Source organism: the organism of the source record quoted next, unplaced genomic scaffold (genome assembly GCF_019419815.1).
Source record: "Pyrus x bretschneideri cultivar Hongxiangsu unplaced genomic scaffold, Pyrus_bretschneideri_v1 Contig9, whole genome shotgun sequence".
Classification (NCBI taxonomy): domain Eukaryota; kingdom Viridiplantae; phylum Streptophyta; class Magnoliopsida; order Rosales; family Rosaceae; genus Pyrus; species Pyrus x bretschneideri.
Genome location: NW_025999831.1, coordinates 3,254,295 through 3,271,794, shown reverse-complemented (window position 1 = coordinate 3,271,794; position 17,500 = coordinate 3,254,295). Strand labels below are relative to the sequence as shown.

The following is a 17,500-nucleotide window of genomic DNA, read 5'->3' as shown; positions in this document are numbered from 1 at the left end:
GTCCATTTTTGTAATTATATACAATTATGTCACTTCAGCATTAAATTTTACCAAATGTTTTTACATTGTTTTTCATTCTCACAACACTTTTTAAAATATAGTTTATCAAACGCTCAACTACTTTATTTACAATTGATATTCTTATAGCAGAAACGGTTTTTTTTTTTTTTTTTTTTAAGTACATCACTTTCAAACTAGCCCCTTAACTATTGTGGTTTGGTCAAAATATTCATAGTTTAAATATAGTTAGGTAAATAAAAAAGTTTACATGTAATTGCTCTTCGCATGATGAGTGCAAAGGATTTCACAAAATATTCAAAGTTGATGGCTAAAATCACTATTGCTCGTCATGACATCCTTTTAGACTATCTGTAACCGATTGCCTTCAAGATTTTTGTTGTTTAATGTAATTTTCTCTTAAAAATAAAATTGATGACAAATTTTCTTGGAATGTCTCTATCTGTCGTTATGCTTAGTAATAGGAAAGAAAATTTATTAAAACTATTCCCTCCTTAAGGACCTAAGAATGTAAAGCAATTTTGTAGTGTTTGGAAAAATTGTGAGATTTCATCACATGGAATGGGAAACCTTCATTCATGCGAAACAAGCATTACCCAATTTTTCTGTATAGGATTGAGATCTACTCCGGATTTCTATCTAGAGCCTATGAACCAAGAGATTTGAATCGTTCAAGAGAAAAAGAACTGGACCGTTCAAGTTTTTGGGTGTTGTGAAGAGGGTAGGGGAATGGCCATTAAAGAGCCGAAGGATTGAAATTAAGTTGTCCGGATCTCTGAGTCCACGGGCTTCGGACACAAAGACCCGGAGTGGATCTCATTCCTTCTATATAGAATAATTTACGTTCTATTATTGATGACAACTCAATATTCCGTTTAATAGCCGGAAAAAAGTAAGAGGCAGCACCGGCGGTGCATCATTTTCTTCTTCATGATTACTACCCAGTCCACAAATCCGTTCTTAAACATAATCGTATGCAATAACCACACATTGTTCTTGTAGACGAGCATTTGAATTTGTCAAAGTTATGTTTCCTTGTTTGCTAATATACAGAAAAATTGCAGAGCAGTAGAACCAGATAGAATACTATCATGCACCACCAACATTCAATAGTTTTTACTCGGTTTACAAAGAGAACTGAATCGCCTATCCTTTGTACCAGAACACACAAGAACCGGTATGAAGCATAGTACAAGGTGAATTTTCTAATGAATTAATTAGATGCAACTCTCAAAGAGGCCTTTATAGGTGGTAGAACAAACACGAGAACACTCCCTACTTTAGAGCAAAAGATGTACCATTGTCCTCCAACGTTCCAATAGACTCCTTGAGAAGTCTCTGTGCTTCTTCTCTCCTCCTAAACAAGAAAGTTAAGCAAACGGTCATAAGCAATTACATAACGCAATCCTCGTGTCACCAGTCGCACTACTAATGACACCATGCAGATCAAAAACAAAGGAAGTAAAATGAATCAAACGCTTTTTTATCTTGGACATTTAGCTCAAAGGAAATCGGGGTGAGTAGGTGATCGATGGCAGAAAACGCACATAAGAAAGAAAAAAAAGTGACCATAAAAGGGGTTGATCGCAAAACCCACAACAAGTAAAATAAAAAAGCAAGAACAAGAAACAAAGCAGAATATTTCAGCATCAGATGTCACTAGATTTTAAGTAATTGATTAAAGCATACCTCTTTATATCCTCCACAGCTTGTTTACGACGTTGTATCTGAAGTTCTAGAATGTGAATTAGCGTTGCTCTAGCCTGCATAATAAAGGACATTACAAACTAACATAGTTCTTCAAAAGATAAAACAATAAATCACATTCTAACACTCAAAAGAAACTTACCTGATGGGGCCGCAATGAGTTGAGAAGATGATGCAAATTCTTGAAGATAAGAGATATCTCTTCCACTCTCCTTGCATATTGTGATGGTCTCTCTACAAGAATATCAGCCAGCTCCAAAATGTGCAGCTGCAATTCTCTGTTAAGTGACCTTAGTTCCTTCTTAAAGTCTAAAAAGGACCGCCATTTATGTCAGACACGCATAATCATTTTACAAGAAAAAAAATCAAAAGCATGCACATGCCATAAGAAAACACTAGAATAAACACAAACATACACGTATCTGCGTGATCAGGTAGTTCATATGTATTTCTTGTTAAGAATTATCAATCAAATAGAACTCTGCAAACCAATCCATACAAAAGCTCTAACGTGCTCTCTAATGTTCCTCTCCTGTCTTGAGATGTATTCATCCTAAATAGGGTTCATTCAAGGGGTCATATTTTAGACGTCAATGTCTGATCTACAAGCATGAAAATATTTTCAAGTACGGATTGAATATATTCCTGGCACCTAGAAAACGATGCAATTGGTAAAAAATGTGCAGTAACATTTCTCAACATTTGCTACTTCTTTTGCTTTTGAATGCATTGCATAAATTAGTTCTTGCACGAGAAAGTTGTAGACAACTGTAATCTAGAGAATTCATGAGAATATTTCTCAGCGTAGTAACTGTGTTCTAACTTAGCAAAGAAAATTATCAATAACTAGTTTATGAAAAACAAAATCCATAATTCAACCAATGCTACGAAGAAACTGTGAAATTGATTGAAGCAAGAAAATATTCACATTAATTCCTAAAATTCTAAGGCAATATTTGCACATGACATAGAAATAATTAAAACTAGAACTGAGGTGGGCGTACCAATATTTGGGCCTTTTGGATACAATTGACGCACTCCCTGTTCTTCCAAGCTCGGAAGTATCTCATCAATCTATATAAAAGATAAAACTAATTACGAAGAAAGTAAAAGGAATGCAATGAAGATCAAATCAATCATTGCGAATATTAACAGTAAAACCTATAATTTCACATATTATTGAAAGATAATTCAAAACTCAAAAATCAAAACGTACAATTTTAAAGGTACAAAATATTATGTTCCGGGCTTAAGCAACTGCCATAAACATGAGATGGCATTCTTCAGAAATAAATTCAAAAAGATTTAGCTTATGCCAAGATTCTCACATAATTTATTAGTGACAAACCAGTTTTCAGAAATCAAATAACAATGTTTACATCAATTTTGACAGGTAGAAATCAAGGAGTGGGAAAGGCTCACAGTGTGATTGGCACCATAGCAAATGAATGGGCCTTCAATCGGAGGGGGTGGCTCCGGAGCTGATTTAGGGTCTTGCAAGTAATCTTTGTAGAGCCTATAATATGGGGGTGGTGGTGGATACGTTGATGTAGCCATAGCAAGCACCTTCTGGGCAAACCTAAATCAACCAAGTTGAAGAAAACAATAAGTTCACTTTGAAAAATAAACACACATTCTCTGTTGAACTCCCCTTGTCTCTCCCTCTCCTTCCGTTGTGTCATGCTCCACAACCTACACAGGTCCCTGCCACAACCACCCCCTCCTCCTCTTGCACCTCTCTCTCTGTCTCCCTTGTCCGCTCTCTGACCATCCCCTATGTCTAAGAACTCAAAATACACACAGAACCAACGCAACCACCTCAAGAGCAACTCGTGAAATCAAACTGATATAACCTAATCCATATCATTAGTAAAGCACCAAGTTATGCACATAGAAACACAGAATCTAAACCTAGAAACCCAGTTTCTCCCACATCATGACACCTACACCGACAACGAACACGCAACCACACAATTCGTTCTCATGACAACAAACACCAAACCACAAACCACAAACCTAAAATTTAGTTTTGACAGACCCAAACACCTCCATCTACATCTCCACCACTCTAAACAAAAAAATCCCAAGCCACAATCAAATGCACTCTACCAAACCAAAAATCAAAACCCATCTCAAAGATTTTGTTGGCTGAATGTTTTGATTATAAACAGTACATTGATATAAGCCATTGTCAGAAAAAATAACAAATTAGTAGTAAACAATGGGTTCCAAAAATAAAATCGGAAATTCATAATAATACAAATGTAAAACGAGAGAGCGTGCAAAATCGAACTCACCTAAACTCAAAAACCCTAACTTAAGCAGCCGAAATTGAATTTGGGAATTGATAGATAGATTGAAGGAGAAGAATTACTGAAAGAGACTTCAAAATTCGAACAATCGTGGAGGTCGATTACCAATTTGCCCCCCTTTCACTCGTAGACTTGCAGTGGAGCTCTGAGTGAGATGAAATGGAAGTCGAGGAGGATGAGTGCTGGGCTTGCGAAACAAAAGTCGGAAGGAAAACAAAGAAAGGGGGGAGGGGCTTGGTTCCTCTTCTTTGCTTTTTGAGTTAATTATAATTATGCCCCTTCACTTGTAGTGTTATTTCACTTTGGTCCTCAGACCTTTTTCCATTTATCCGAAGTTGGTCTAAAATTTTTAGGTTGGTGTTAAATGAGAACAACAGTGACGGCAATTACAAAAGTTAATAAACTGAGAGAAATTCAATTGTAACGTTTGTATGGTTAGAAATGATCATGATGCCAAACACGTTAGCAAGGAAACATTTTAGGCCGACATCAAATTTCATAGTTTTTGCAAACCATAAAGAAATGAGATACATAAATAAGACATGCAGTTGCATGTGTTAAGATTAAAGAATAAAAAGACTCAGATTCTAAGTTGAAAAGGTGTTTCGTGAACCAATATTAAGTTGAAACGATCATAATTATAATATTTGATCCCGTCAAATTTCTAAGGTGAAATTTAATTTTTCCAATTCGTTCGGATTTAGTGCCGCTTGAAGAACAACTTCAAATTGGAACGGAGGATTTAGTTTGGATAGAGTTGTTAAGTTTTCAGCATAAATCCCCTAGATATTCATGCGGTTGCAAACTTAGGGTATGACGGTCGAGTAAATGAGTTAGGGAAATGCGCTTTAAAAGTCACGATTATGTGTTGTTATGTTAACTTTGTAAATAAAATAAACTTTTTTTTTTAATATTTTGAACGAAAAAATTAAAGGACCAAATTGATAAAAACCTAACAAGTAATTAACTTTATTTTTTATTTGGTCTATAATTGATAAAAGCCTCAACAGTTAGTACAAATTCATTCAAAACTTTAAATTTGGTCTATAATAAGAATACATGTATATTTTGTTTCCAAAAAAAAAAAAAAGAATACATTTGTACGAGCTGACAATTTTTTTTTTGGAGTTTTAACGAAAAACCCATGATACTGTTCACTTTAACGAAAAATCACATTTTTACACTAAAAAGTCAATCCTGGTATTATTCACTTTACCTTTTATTTTGTCCTTATCATTAAAACTCAAAGTTTTCAAGCCCTTTTCATTAGTTTTCCTTTCTTTTTAGTCTGCATTTGAGATTCATTTATGCAGTGACGAAAGATAAAATACAAAAGCACAAATACTAAAATCACACCACTCAGTACTACAGTTTGGTAGTATTCCTCTTCACTTGGGAGTGAGAGGTTTTATGTTCGAATCTCGTAGATGACAAATTTGATACCAAATTAGGTTGTCCATTATGTGGCTTAGCCGAACTCCCCCTTCCCTAGTGTAAAAATATCGATGTACTAAAAAAGGAAAAATACTAAAATCACAAGACCGATAACAATCGACCCAAACATTAAAATATTAAGAATGGAGAAGGCGAGGGCCTGGGGCTCACAACAGAATTTTCTAGTTCGGGGGTATTGATTGAAGATAGCTGAGGTTCCAGTATAAAATTAATTTGTCATATGGAGAATAGCCCAACTTACTTATAAGTCCATGTAAGATCTCTCATCTCGTCAATGTGGAATTCATTCTCAACATTAATCTTGATTTAATCTTTTTGCCAGTTTGGTAGTGACCAGATTCACCGCAAATAACATAATAGGTGTCTTGTATATTAAAAGTTCAGGCAGTAAAGGCACCGTAATGGGATATGACAACTGATAGAATGCAACTATCATAATCTACTTGAGTGACTAGCATCACAAAATCGCCTTCGTGTCTATAATTAAATATGAATTCGTCGCCGACATAAAATTCTTTTGATGAAACCCACTTGTTGTAATCAACCGCAACACTGGAAATCCCCCCTTCCAAATTGCCGCCAACCGTATAAACAGCGGCGGAACAAGCACCAAAGAAAAGCATCATGATGACAAAAACTCACGGCAAGAGTGTTCCTAGAGCCATGACTAAGCAGTAATCAATAAACAAGCAAAGATTGAGCAAATAGACACAATTAAAACACCAAGCAAGGATGCAGTAATGCCTCACCATGCGTATATATGGATATAGACAGATACATACATTGGCGAGCGTTTTTTATTGTCCCAAATGGAAAATGTTTTCCAAATCCACTTCAAAAATGGTTTTCCAAAATCCAATTCCTAGTAGTAGTAGGATATCTCTTTAGATTTTTTACAGTTGCTATCACCTTTTCCGGTGGCCACCACCTCCGTCCTCTCGAGCCTAAAGTACTTGTCGGGCAGCTTGACGGTGGTGGTCATCTCCATTTTCCCAGGCCACGATTTCGGTACTTAGAGTCGTTAGATCCAATTGTAAGAGCAAGCCCAGCGTGGCTTTTTGCTCGGGGGAAGGTGGACAGAACAAGGGCCCGAGGGCCAAGGGATCAGCTCTAGTGTGGGCTAGCCCAACTGAAGGTGGAGGCCCGAGCTCCAGGCCCGTGAGGGATTGCCAGCCCGAGAGCCTGAGGCCATGTGACGTCAGCCTGGCGTCAGGCAATATTAAATTTTTTTTGTGTCAGGCGCGTGCACCCCACTCGCGCGTGGGGGCGCGTCGCTGACACAAAATCAGAAGAAAAAAAAACCTTTGTCAGTTACCGTTGGGAAGCCACGTGGCTTCCCACGGTCCGTTAGATCTCAACGGTTATTGAATTTGGACCGTTCGATCTCAACGGTAAAAAAAATTAAAAAAATCTTATTTAATATCCACCGTTCGATCTGAGATCAACGGTGGATATTAATATGCTTTATAAATTAAAAAATAAAAGAAAAAATAGTTTTAAAATTAAGAAAAGTTACCGTTGTGACACGTGGCACAATCTGGAGTGTTGGAATTCAAATTTTTTTATATCCAACGGCAGAGATTAATTAATTGAATAAAATTTTAAAAAAAAATTATAAAAAATTCAAAAAAATTCAAAAAAAAATCTGAAAAATCTGAAAAGAATTGTAAAAAAAATTGTTTTTACTTTTCTATAAATACCTTCTCATTATCATCTACCTTACATAACAATTTCATATTTTCTCAACTACTTTCAATCACATTCCTTTCTTTGTCTCAAAGTTTGAATCCATTTTTTTTCAACAAAATGACCACTGGTGCAGGTACGAATTGGTCGCTTATTGAAGATGTTGCGTTGTGTACTAGTTAGGTTGAAGTTACTCATAGTTCGCTTATGGGTAATGAGATGCAGTTGCGAGAGATGTGGAGTCTTATTCATACCAATTTTCTTGAGAAAATTGGTGGGAAAAGAACCAAAGAATCGATGTCCAGTCGTTGGAAATTACTTAGCCAATCGTTTAGTACGTGGAGAGACGCCTTGGCATAAGCTAGTAGTAATATTCGAAGTGGGGAAAATTACTCGGATCATGTAACAATATATTATTTATTTGATACCCAAATTTACATTATAATTATTTGTTTGTATTATTTATTTGTTACCTACAAAATTTATTATTTATTGTTTGTATTATTTATTTGTTGCCGTCATAATTTATTATTTATTGTTTGTATTATTTATTTGTTATTTATTATTTATTATTTGTATTATTTATTTGTTACCTACATAATTTATTATTTATTGTTTGTATTATTTATTTGTTACCGTCATAATTTATTATTTATTGTTTGTATTATTTATTTGTTACCTACATAATTTATTATTTATTGTTTGTATTATTTATTTGTTACCTACTTACATTATAATTATGTTGTTTGTATTATTTATTTGTTACTTATTTTCATTATAATTATTTATTTGTATTATTTATTTGTTACTTATTATTTATTTGTATTATTTATTTGTTACTTATTTTCATTGTGTAGGAACTTCAAGCACAAGCTTGGTACGCTGCCAAAACCAAAAGCAAAAATAAATCATTCAACCGGTGGGAATGTTGGAATATTGTCAAAGATTGTCCTAAATTTAGAGTTGTGTCAGTCGGTCCAGAAGTGCACATGAACAACACCCCTCTACACTCTACACCCGATTATGTTCATGAAGATGATGCAGAAGAAGTGCCCGAAAGGCCCCTCCCTGAACAAGCGTCAGGTTCGACCCGTTAACCAATTAGGCCTCAAGGTAAGAAGGCTTCAAAGAGAAAAGGGAGTGCTTCCAAGAATGATTATGCAAAGTTCATGGAAGAACTTACTCGCTAAGGTGAATTGACTTTGGCGAGGGAATTGGCGAAATATGAGGCTGATAAGGCTAGAGAGGATGCAAAAGCAGCAACTGTTGAGAGAGAATTTCATGCTAATAAGAGAGAAAGAGAGCTACTTAGGCAAGAAAGGGAACATGTTAGAGAAGAAAGACGGGCTCAACAAGATCGTGAGATTATGAACATGTCTTTAGAAGGGAAGTCTCCAAATTCTAAATTTTTTTGGAAGTCAGAGAAAGCGGACGTGGTGCAAAGGAGGCGTGCAAGAGAAACGATAGCAAGCCAAGGTGGTTCTAGCACCGCAAGAGAAGATCATCCTAGCACCACAAATTGGTTAAGTGATGATGAATAGAATACTTTTTGTAATCGGAGCCCATAATTTTCCAATCACTTTGGGTTGTAATTTATTATTTATTGTTTGTATTATTTATGTTGTTTCCAATTTATTGAATATTTATTCAAATTAATTTGGTAAGTTGTTTATACTAAGAGAATATTTATTGAAATGACAAAAACACACCAAATAAAATTACATAAGCATACGAAATAATTAAAAACTCACTAAAAAAAATTACATAAACATATCAAATAATAAAACATACCAAAAAAAATAACATAAACATACCAAATTCAAAAAAACACACTAAATGAACTTAATTATCTTCAGCTTGTTTCAATGCCCACTGGTGCTTTATCAAGTCAATTTGTTGGGCATTGTGCATGTCTGGCATTTGAAATGCAGTATATCGTAGAATGAGCCTTTCATTGTAACGTCCATCCCTTTGTAACGGCTCATGTTGCACGGGCTCATCGGTGGCGTCATGAGCACAATATATACGTGTTCTTGAATTGTTCATCGGGTCTGGCTCATATTCATCAACGGCTTCGTGATCGTACTCATCTTCCACAATCATGTTGTGAAGAATGATGCACGTCATCATGATGGATCGAAGCGACTCTACATCAAACAATCTGGCAGCACCCCTGACGATCGCCCAGCGAGCTTGGAGGATACCGAAACAACGCTCCACATCCTTCCTGCACCCCTCTTGACAGCTTGCAAAGTGTTTTTCCTTTGCACTCCGCGGACGTGGCACTGTTTTGACAAATGTTGATCATCGCGGGTAAATGCCGTCAGCTAGGTAGTATGACCCGTCGTACATACATCTGTTGACCTTATACGTAACTTTTGGTGTCTTTCCTTGCAGGACATCGTTGAACACTGGGGATTGGGCAAGGACGTTGATGTCATTTTGAGCTCCCGGGACCCCGAAAAAGGTGTGCCAAATCCATGTATCAAAAGATGCCACCGCCTCCAGAATGATACTTTTTGCTCATTTTCTGTCCCCATAAGCGCCTTGCCATGCACTTGGACAGTTTTTCCACGTCCAGTGCATACAATCAATGCTTCCAATCATCCCAGGAAAGCCACGCATCTCCGCCTTCTTCAACAGCCGCTCCAAGTCCATGTGTGTAGGTTTGCGGAGGTACTCAGCGGTGTAGATAGATTCGATTGCTCCGCAAAACCTCATCAGGGACTCAAGAATGGTTGATTTCCCCATCCTCGTTATCTCATCCACTTGTTCTGCAGATGTTCCATATGCAAGCATCCGCAAGGCAGCAGTAATTTTTTGCTCAGGCAGTAGACCCATAGCACCAAAAGCATCTTTCTTTTGCACGAAATAAGAATCATGGTTGCAAACAGCAATCATGATTTTGTTGAACAAATGTCGTTCCATTCTAAAACGACGTCTAAAGTACGTATCAGGGAATGCACTATTAGGAACAAAATAATCATCCAAGAGTTCCATACCTCGTCGTTGCCTGCTTCTATCAAGGTTTCCGGAACGGCTGGGCCTGCAGATCTGAGCCGCAACTTGGATGACTCGACAGGAATGTGAGGTTCTGCCCATTCTTACTTCGTTATCTCTCTTTCTACGCTCCTCATCCTCTTCCCTCTCATTTTTTGCCCCCTGTTGATTGAACATTGCTTCTGATTGGTTAAACAATTCTTCCTCTTCCTGATCGAATTCCCACATCATCATTGAGGAAGAAGAAGACATTGTAAGAAAGAAGCAGAATCTATGAATAATGATACAGATTTTTGTGAAGAAGGAAGCAGAAACTATGAATAATGATAGAGATCTTGAGAAAATTGGTGTGAGATTTGTGAGGATGGATGGTGGATTATATAGAAGATTCAGAAATGATTAGGTTGTACATAATGCCACGTGGAATGCTGTCATTCATTAAAAATCTGATGGAAATCTATTCTCAAAGATTGTGAACAGATTATGACACGTGGCATGCCGTCATTCATTAAAAATCTGATGGAAATCTATCCTCAAAGATTGTGAACAGATTATGACACGTGGCGCGACGTAATTGGTTAATAATTTTATCAGAAATCCATCACCAATAATTGTATTTTCGGATAATGGCACGTGGCATAACGAGTACGATTAAAAAATTTATCGGAAATCCATCCCCAATAATTGTCTTTTCGGATTTTATGACAAATGGCGTAACGACAACGATTAAAAATCTTATCTGAAATTACAAATAAAATTATTTTGTAGTATTTAATAATACTTCGGATAATGACACGTGGCGCAACGAGAACAATTAAAAATCTTATCCGATATTACAATTAAAATTATTTTGTATTATTTTATAAATAAATAAAATATTAATATTTTATTGCCTATTGCTAGGGCTATTGAAGTGTAACGGTAGAGATGCAAATGCTATTGCCAGGGCTATTTACTGTTCATTAAGGGCAGTTACTGTTCATTAGGTGGATTGAATAGTGCATTGCCTGGAGGGAGGGCTTCAACGCTGGAGTTGCTCTAAGTGTCATACTTTGGGGTTTAGTTGTACTTTTATTTTTTCAAACGAGTAGTGGACCGGAGGTGGACCGGTAAGTTAAATTTCTTCAAAACTATAAAATATGTGTGGTGCAAAATGGAAATATGATGGATAATAATAACTTACAGGCAAATAAATTTGAATGGCAATTTTTAATTGCTGGATTATGGAGCTGCTTAGAAAAATCCTTTGGCACTGTGAAAACCATATTTAAAAGTTACAAGCATAAGTCCTAACATGGCAAATGTTGTTGAGACTCTGTCAAAACACACAAAACTAGAGGCAACTGATTTCAAATCGATACAAACTACTCTAATATACCGAAAACGAGATTCAAATTTAAGTAACAAATCTAACTCACGTATGCACGAGAGCACTTATTAAGATCCCATGGTTTATATGGCCAAGTTAAAAGGAAAAACACAAATTTCCACATTTAAATTGACCAAACGACTCGAAGTATCCATCTGAGGCCCCTTTGCAGATGCACCACCACAATTCAATATATTTTACTCTGAGTACAGAGAGAACTGAACCGTTCTTTTTCTTTCGATGAGAAGAAGAGTATTGAGTCGCCAATCCTTTGTACCGGAACACACAAGAGACCAGAATCAAGCATAGCACAAGGTGAATGTTCTAATAAATGGAGCATGAAAGAGGTCAGATGCAACTATTAAAGAGGGCTTTATCGATGGTCGAACAAACATAAGCACACTGTTGTGCAGAAGTGTCAAAATATGAAGTCAATAAACAAATACGGATAAATATGACAAGAGAAACAATCAAGAGACACAAGAATTGATACTGGTTATGCGTAAGCCTACGTTCACTTCGGAGACAGCAACTAATATTAAAATGGAGACTACAAAAAGAGCGTTTAACTCTCAAACTTAAATCTCACATACACCCAGTAGCTCTCCCACACTCAGACGAGCCAAGAACAAATCTCAAATTCTTGCTCACAAATATGCAGGCATACAAAGGCGCTTACAGAGTGTGAAACAACACACAATTACAAAGAGTGTTGGAAAATAGGGTCTAATTACTCTATCAAATCACACAGAAAATCAAGAAATAATTAATGCAATTGTATATCCAAGTAATGCATGCACATAAGTAACCAATGTTAAATGAACATGACATAATGGATAAGAAAAACCTGGAAATACGGTCGAGGCAAATGTTGGACATTCTGTCCTTAAGACAAGTTTATGCTCCATTAAGGTGCTCTTGGTTGATCGACACTTGTTTTCAAGGATATAACAATCACATTCTTGTAACAGTAGAATTTCAAATCACAAGGCTCCAATGAAACACAATTGTGTGAAAATGAGACTCTCTAATACTAGGAAAGATTATGTAAACACTGAAAAGTTCTTTGATTAAAGGAGGCTTCTTTATTTGTAGAATTTGAGATACATTTGGAAAGTATGTGACCATTCATGAAGAGTCAAAAGTTACAATTGTTCATTTGAATAGACACATATTTCAACCAAAAGGCATCACTTTTAACTTTCATTCAATTAATAAATTAAAATATAATAATAATACTTTAAATTCTCCAAACAATCCCCACGAATGAAAATTGACTTAGCACTATCCAAATGACAATGCAGACACTTGAGAGAGAATTCAGTAGGAAAAGTACCGCATATCGGTACATAGGTAGCTTTTGGCTTTGAACATTCCATAGTGAATTACTATTGGATTTACTTGGCTAGTCAGCGAACAAGATGTCTTGAATATTTGCTCAGCCGTTTGTGTAAACCAAGACAATAGTAATCACACAATACCCTTCCAACACCCCGTGGTTGCTTGGTTGTGTTCATTTCAGCTCCAAACAAATCCTGGTTTCTCATGAGTGCTCTAGAAATTTAAGCCCTTCTCATAAAAATGGCCCATTTCTTACTCAAGATAGGTGACTTCCCATTAAGGGTATCATGCAATAGCCCACTTGGACTTCTAAGGCTTCCAAGCTATAGGAATCATTGAAAGCACAAAGCTTAATCTAATCTAAATGGCAGACAATATTGTTATCATCACGGGGCATAGGTAGGAGAGTATATCTTTGCAATGCTACTCCAAGTTGTCATTATTTAGTTGTCCATTTTGATCATAGATCTTGGAATTTCCAGTTAACTAGGTCAGATTTCCACTTTGACTACTCTAATTACGGGCTTTTCCATTCCCCTCAATAATATAACTTACTTTCTTATCAATCTTTTAAAATTGTTTCCACTTGGTTGACTACTCATTCTATATGGCCATCACAAAACTCATCCATGCATGGAAATAAACTTCGTTTGAGAGTAGTTGTTTTCCGACGTTAAGTCTTCCAGACATATATTAGGACATACTAAGTAATTTGCCTGTACTTGGGTAACTACCCCAAATTTAAGGTATTTTTCGAAGGCAGTCTTAACGAAACACTCCTAATATTATATACTTTTAACGTTAAAGATATTTTTACTCTAAAAAGTCACTCCTGGTACTATTCACTTACAACACATTTTTGTCATTTTGATTAAAACTCAAAGTTTTCAAGCCATTTTCATTAGTTTTCCTTTTTTCGAAAGGTCTCTACCTTACCTTAAATTAACTCACTTTAAGAGATGGTTTAAAACCATCTTATAAACTAATCCACAACATTATCTCTTTCTAGAAGCATTTTACTTTTTCTTTCTTTTGAAGTATAGATCATTTCTCAAAGATAGCTAATAAGTATTTTTACCACTAGCAAAAGTAGAGATAAAAATGCTTAAAAATGCTTGCAAGAGAACAAGGTAGTTGTAGTATAAACAGCTCAAGCAAGGTTGTTTTCCGCATGGATTGAATGAATAATTTATGTAAATTAATTCTTAGCTAATTATTTGAAAACAAATATTGGAAAATGTTGATTTTGAATTTAAGAATAATAAAAATGAATTTAATTAAAATGAAAAAAGAAATTAGCAAAGTAAAGAAAACAAAGGAAAATGTTTTGAAAACCAGATTGTAAAAGCCTAGGGTTCCGCCATCCCCTTGACAATCCTATGTAGATTTATTAATTACTTATGAATTACCCATGCAACTTTGAAGGTTAGGTTTTCCTAATGCATATTCTACTCGTGGTATTCAAGCTACAGCGTATATCAAACATGCAATATGTCCGTGGTATTCAAATCAAATATAAACATTCATGACTCATTAAGCTTTGTGAAAACCCTTTGAAAAACCATGCAACCCGTAAGACGTGGTATTCATCTTAGGTGAAATTACAAATATTAATCACAAGAAACAATACTTAATTTCCCGGTGGTATTCCGATTGAATTGCATCCGATTACTTATTTAAACATCCTAATGGTAACTAAACATTAAGATATAGAGACAATTTAAAGCACAGTGATTAATAATTCAAAGCATGCATGCATAATATCATAAGCAATTAAATAAAAACTACGTATTCATGCTAAGGCTCAAGACATCACCCTAACAAACGAAAATTAGCTACTAGCAACCATAAAACAAAAGGAATTTATTGAAATAGAAAAATGATAGAAAACACCTTCAAAATACAAAGCGTCAAAGCCTAGCTAAATTCTCCACGTACGTTCTCCACCTCTCTTCTAATGGCTAAAAAGTCTTATTTATATTACTAGAAAATAAAACCCTACCTTGAAAAAGGTTTTAGAATAAAATTAGGAAACATAATTAAATGATAAAACAGAAAATAAAAGGTTTCCTATTTGAACTAGAATTCAAAGTTCTCAGAAAATCATATTTTGACCAACCAAATCAACTCCGATTTGGTCCCAAAATGTCTCTTTTGAAAGATAAATACGTCTTCTACAAATCATCAGAAGGAATCTTCCTCAAAATATGCCATCTTGACCTCCAAAATACTCAAAATGTCTAAAAACGTCAATCTGAAAAAGCTGCACGCTGAGCCTTTTATTTCATCGCCATGGTCAAACGGTTTGGTAGAAAAATCTGGGATTTTGATACAATCATCTTGAAAGACTCACGAACATCTTTCAATTGGAATCACTCCAAAATTCATCTGTTTGAATACTTTTTGCTCCAGAGGAAGTCGAATGTCCTACATTGAAAATATATAACAAATTATCAAAATTCTACCAAAATAACTAATAAATTAATACTAAGATTAGGGTAAAATATATGATATAATATGAACTCATCGATAGCTAAGCTACCTCCAAAATTCTATCACATTATGGTTGCTTTCAATGCTATAAATAACTCGTTTTTCATACTTAAAGAAATAAGAACCTAAGAAGTTAGCTTCTTTACGAAGATAGCTTCTCTATCTTCACTGTTATGTCTTAAAGCATAACTATAGCTTTTTCGGAGGAAACATGTCTTGGCACTTTGCCTGTAGCCTATAAACTTATCGAGTTCTCATGGCTATGACAACACCACTTTCAGTTGTTACACCTTGAAGTCAAAACATTATTCTTCTATGTACTTCCCTTCGTGGAAGTACTTGTCATTACCTTGCTTCCCTTTGTGGGAGTAGTTATTTTTCCTTCTCTCAATGTTGTTTTATTTTGTTAATCATAGTGATGCAAACTCTGCTTCTTTCCTTGTGGGCAATTAACAGTGAAAACATGCCTTTTTGCACACACTAACATTTTTATTATGGACAAGTTTGGAAAGGGATCCTTTTCTGATCCTTTCTTTCTAATCCACCAAATCAAGGATCCGGACTATTGAAATTTGATCAAACGGCTAAAGTTATTATAACTTTTAAAGTGGGCACTATTGTAGCCGTTGGATCAATTTTCAATGGTCCGGATTCTCTGATTTGTTGGATTATCCCTTTCCAACAAGTTATGTTACAATCAACATGGTTGTTAGGTTCTGAATCAAATTAATTTGCAATGGCCAATATTTGCATATACATGTACTGGTAATTAGAATTCAAAGAATGAGAGATTAAGATTAATTTACATAAAAAATTAAAAGATCCTAAATTTAATAGAGAGAATTAAAAATATTGTACAAACCAAAAAAATAAGAACATGAGGTAAAGACTAAGCAAGAAAATTTTAAAAATACAAGTTAAAGCTAAAGAAAAGTTGATAGAAAAAAGGGGAAGTGAAGATTCCCCGTAATAAGAGGGATGGAGAGTAAAGTGAGGCTTGGGCTGGGACGAAAAAGAATTTGAATTGAAAACACTCTTAAGTTTTAAGAGTATGAGACTGATATGCAACAACATCTATCAGAGTAACAGCAACTAGTCCCATTCTACCATGTACTGGTTGTTAGGTTTTGAATCAAATTAATTTGCAATGGCCAATATTTGCATATACATGTACTGGTTTATGCAAAACTAGAAACCAAACCATTCTACCATGAAAAAGAAAACCATTGCAAAAACATGCAAGATGGAATAAAACTTCAGGAAGAAAACACAACCCTTATGACCAAGCATGAATATGTCACGACAGCATATTGTTCTCAAACAAACATAACAATCAAACCATAAACTTGTCTTGAAGATTATTGGAGAAATAAGGGCTAAGTGCTACATTAAATCACCTAGAAAATCAAGAAATAATTCATGCAATTATATATCCAAGTAATGTATGCATATGAGTAAGCGATGTAAAATGAATATGATATAATTGATTAGAAAAGCATGTATGTACGCTTGAGGATGTTGGACATTCTATCCTTAAAATAAGTTTACGCTCCACTACAGTGTTCATAGTTGATCGGCGCTTGTCTCCTAGAATACAACGATAGTGGTCCCTTTAATAGTAGCCCTCCGAATCACAAGGCTCCAAAGAAATGACTCACGATTATGTTGAAAACTCTCATATGGACTCAATGATACTCTCTATATTTGGTGCATTCTATGCATGCTTATGTAAACAATGCAAAGTTCTTTAATAATTAAAGGGGGCTTTCATATTATAAAATTTGAGATACCTCTTTGGAAAACATGTAACTATTCATGAACAATCAAAAGTTGTAATTCTTGCAACTTCCTATTTATAGAATTTGAGATCATATTTGAAAGACATGTGACAATTGATGGAGAGTCAAAAATTGCCACGTAATGTTAGGGTTTAGTAGTATTCACTTAGTGCTACGATCTAGTGGTATTCATCTTCACTGGTAAGTGAGAGGTTTTAGATTCGATTCTCATTATAGGCTAATTTAAACTACATTATTACTAGTCCATTGTGAGAATTAGCTCATTTCTCTTAATGTAAATAATATCATTTATTAAAAAAAAAATTTAATTCTTCATTTAA

General features: G+C 35.1%; 1 protein-coding gene and 1 pseudogene across 1 annotated transcript; both read right to left on the bottom strand.

The window, feature by feature from the left end:
• Nucleotides 1-1,076: 1,076 nt before the first annotated feature.
• On the bottom strand, nucleotides 1,077-4,279 carry LOC103928533 (mediator of RNA polymerase II transcription subunit 7a). The gene is made up of 6 exons (XM_009337584.3): nucleotides 4,023-4,279; nucleotides 3,148-3,304; nucleotides 2,730-2,799; nucleotides 1,868-2,034; nucleotides 1,708-1,781; nucleotides 1,077-1,375 (listed from the first exon to the last, which is right to left on the bottom strand). The coding sequence occupies exons 2-6, from the start codon at nucleotides 3,280-3,282 to the stop codon at nucleotides 1,294-1,296; spliced, it is 528 nt and encodes a 175-aa protein (XP_009335859.1). The 5' UTR covers nucleotides 3,283-3,304; nucleotides 4,023-4,279; the 3' UTR covers nucleotides 1,077-1,293.
• Nucleotides 4,280-9,269: 4,990 nt separating this feature from the next.
• On the bottom strand, nucleotides 9,270-10,118 carry LOC125473540 (annotated as a pseudogene).
• Nucleotides 10,119-17,500: the final 7,382 nt, after the last annotated feature.

What these genes read in the sequence shown, in the direction of transcription:
- LOC103928533 (XM_009337584.3), bottom strand. Translation starts at nt 3,282, where the DNA reads ATGGCTACATCAACGTATCCACCACCACCCCCATATTATAGGCTCTAC. An exon ending in ACTCATTGCGGCCCCATCAG is followed by an intron (nt 1,782 to 1,867) that starts GTAAGTTTCTTT and finishes TTTATTATGCAG; the next exon opens with GCTAGAGCAACGCTAATTCA. An exon ending in GCTGTGGAGGATATAAAGAG is followed by an intron (nt 1,376 to 1,707) that starts GTATGCTTTAAT and finishes TTTCTTGTTTAG; the next exon opens with GAGGAGAGAAGAAGCACAGA.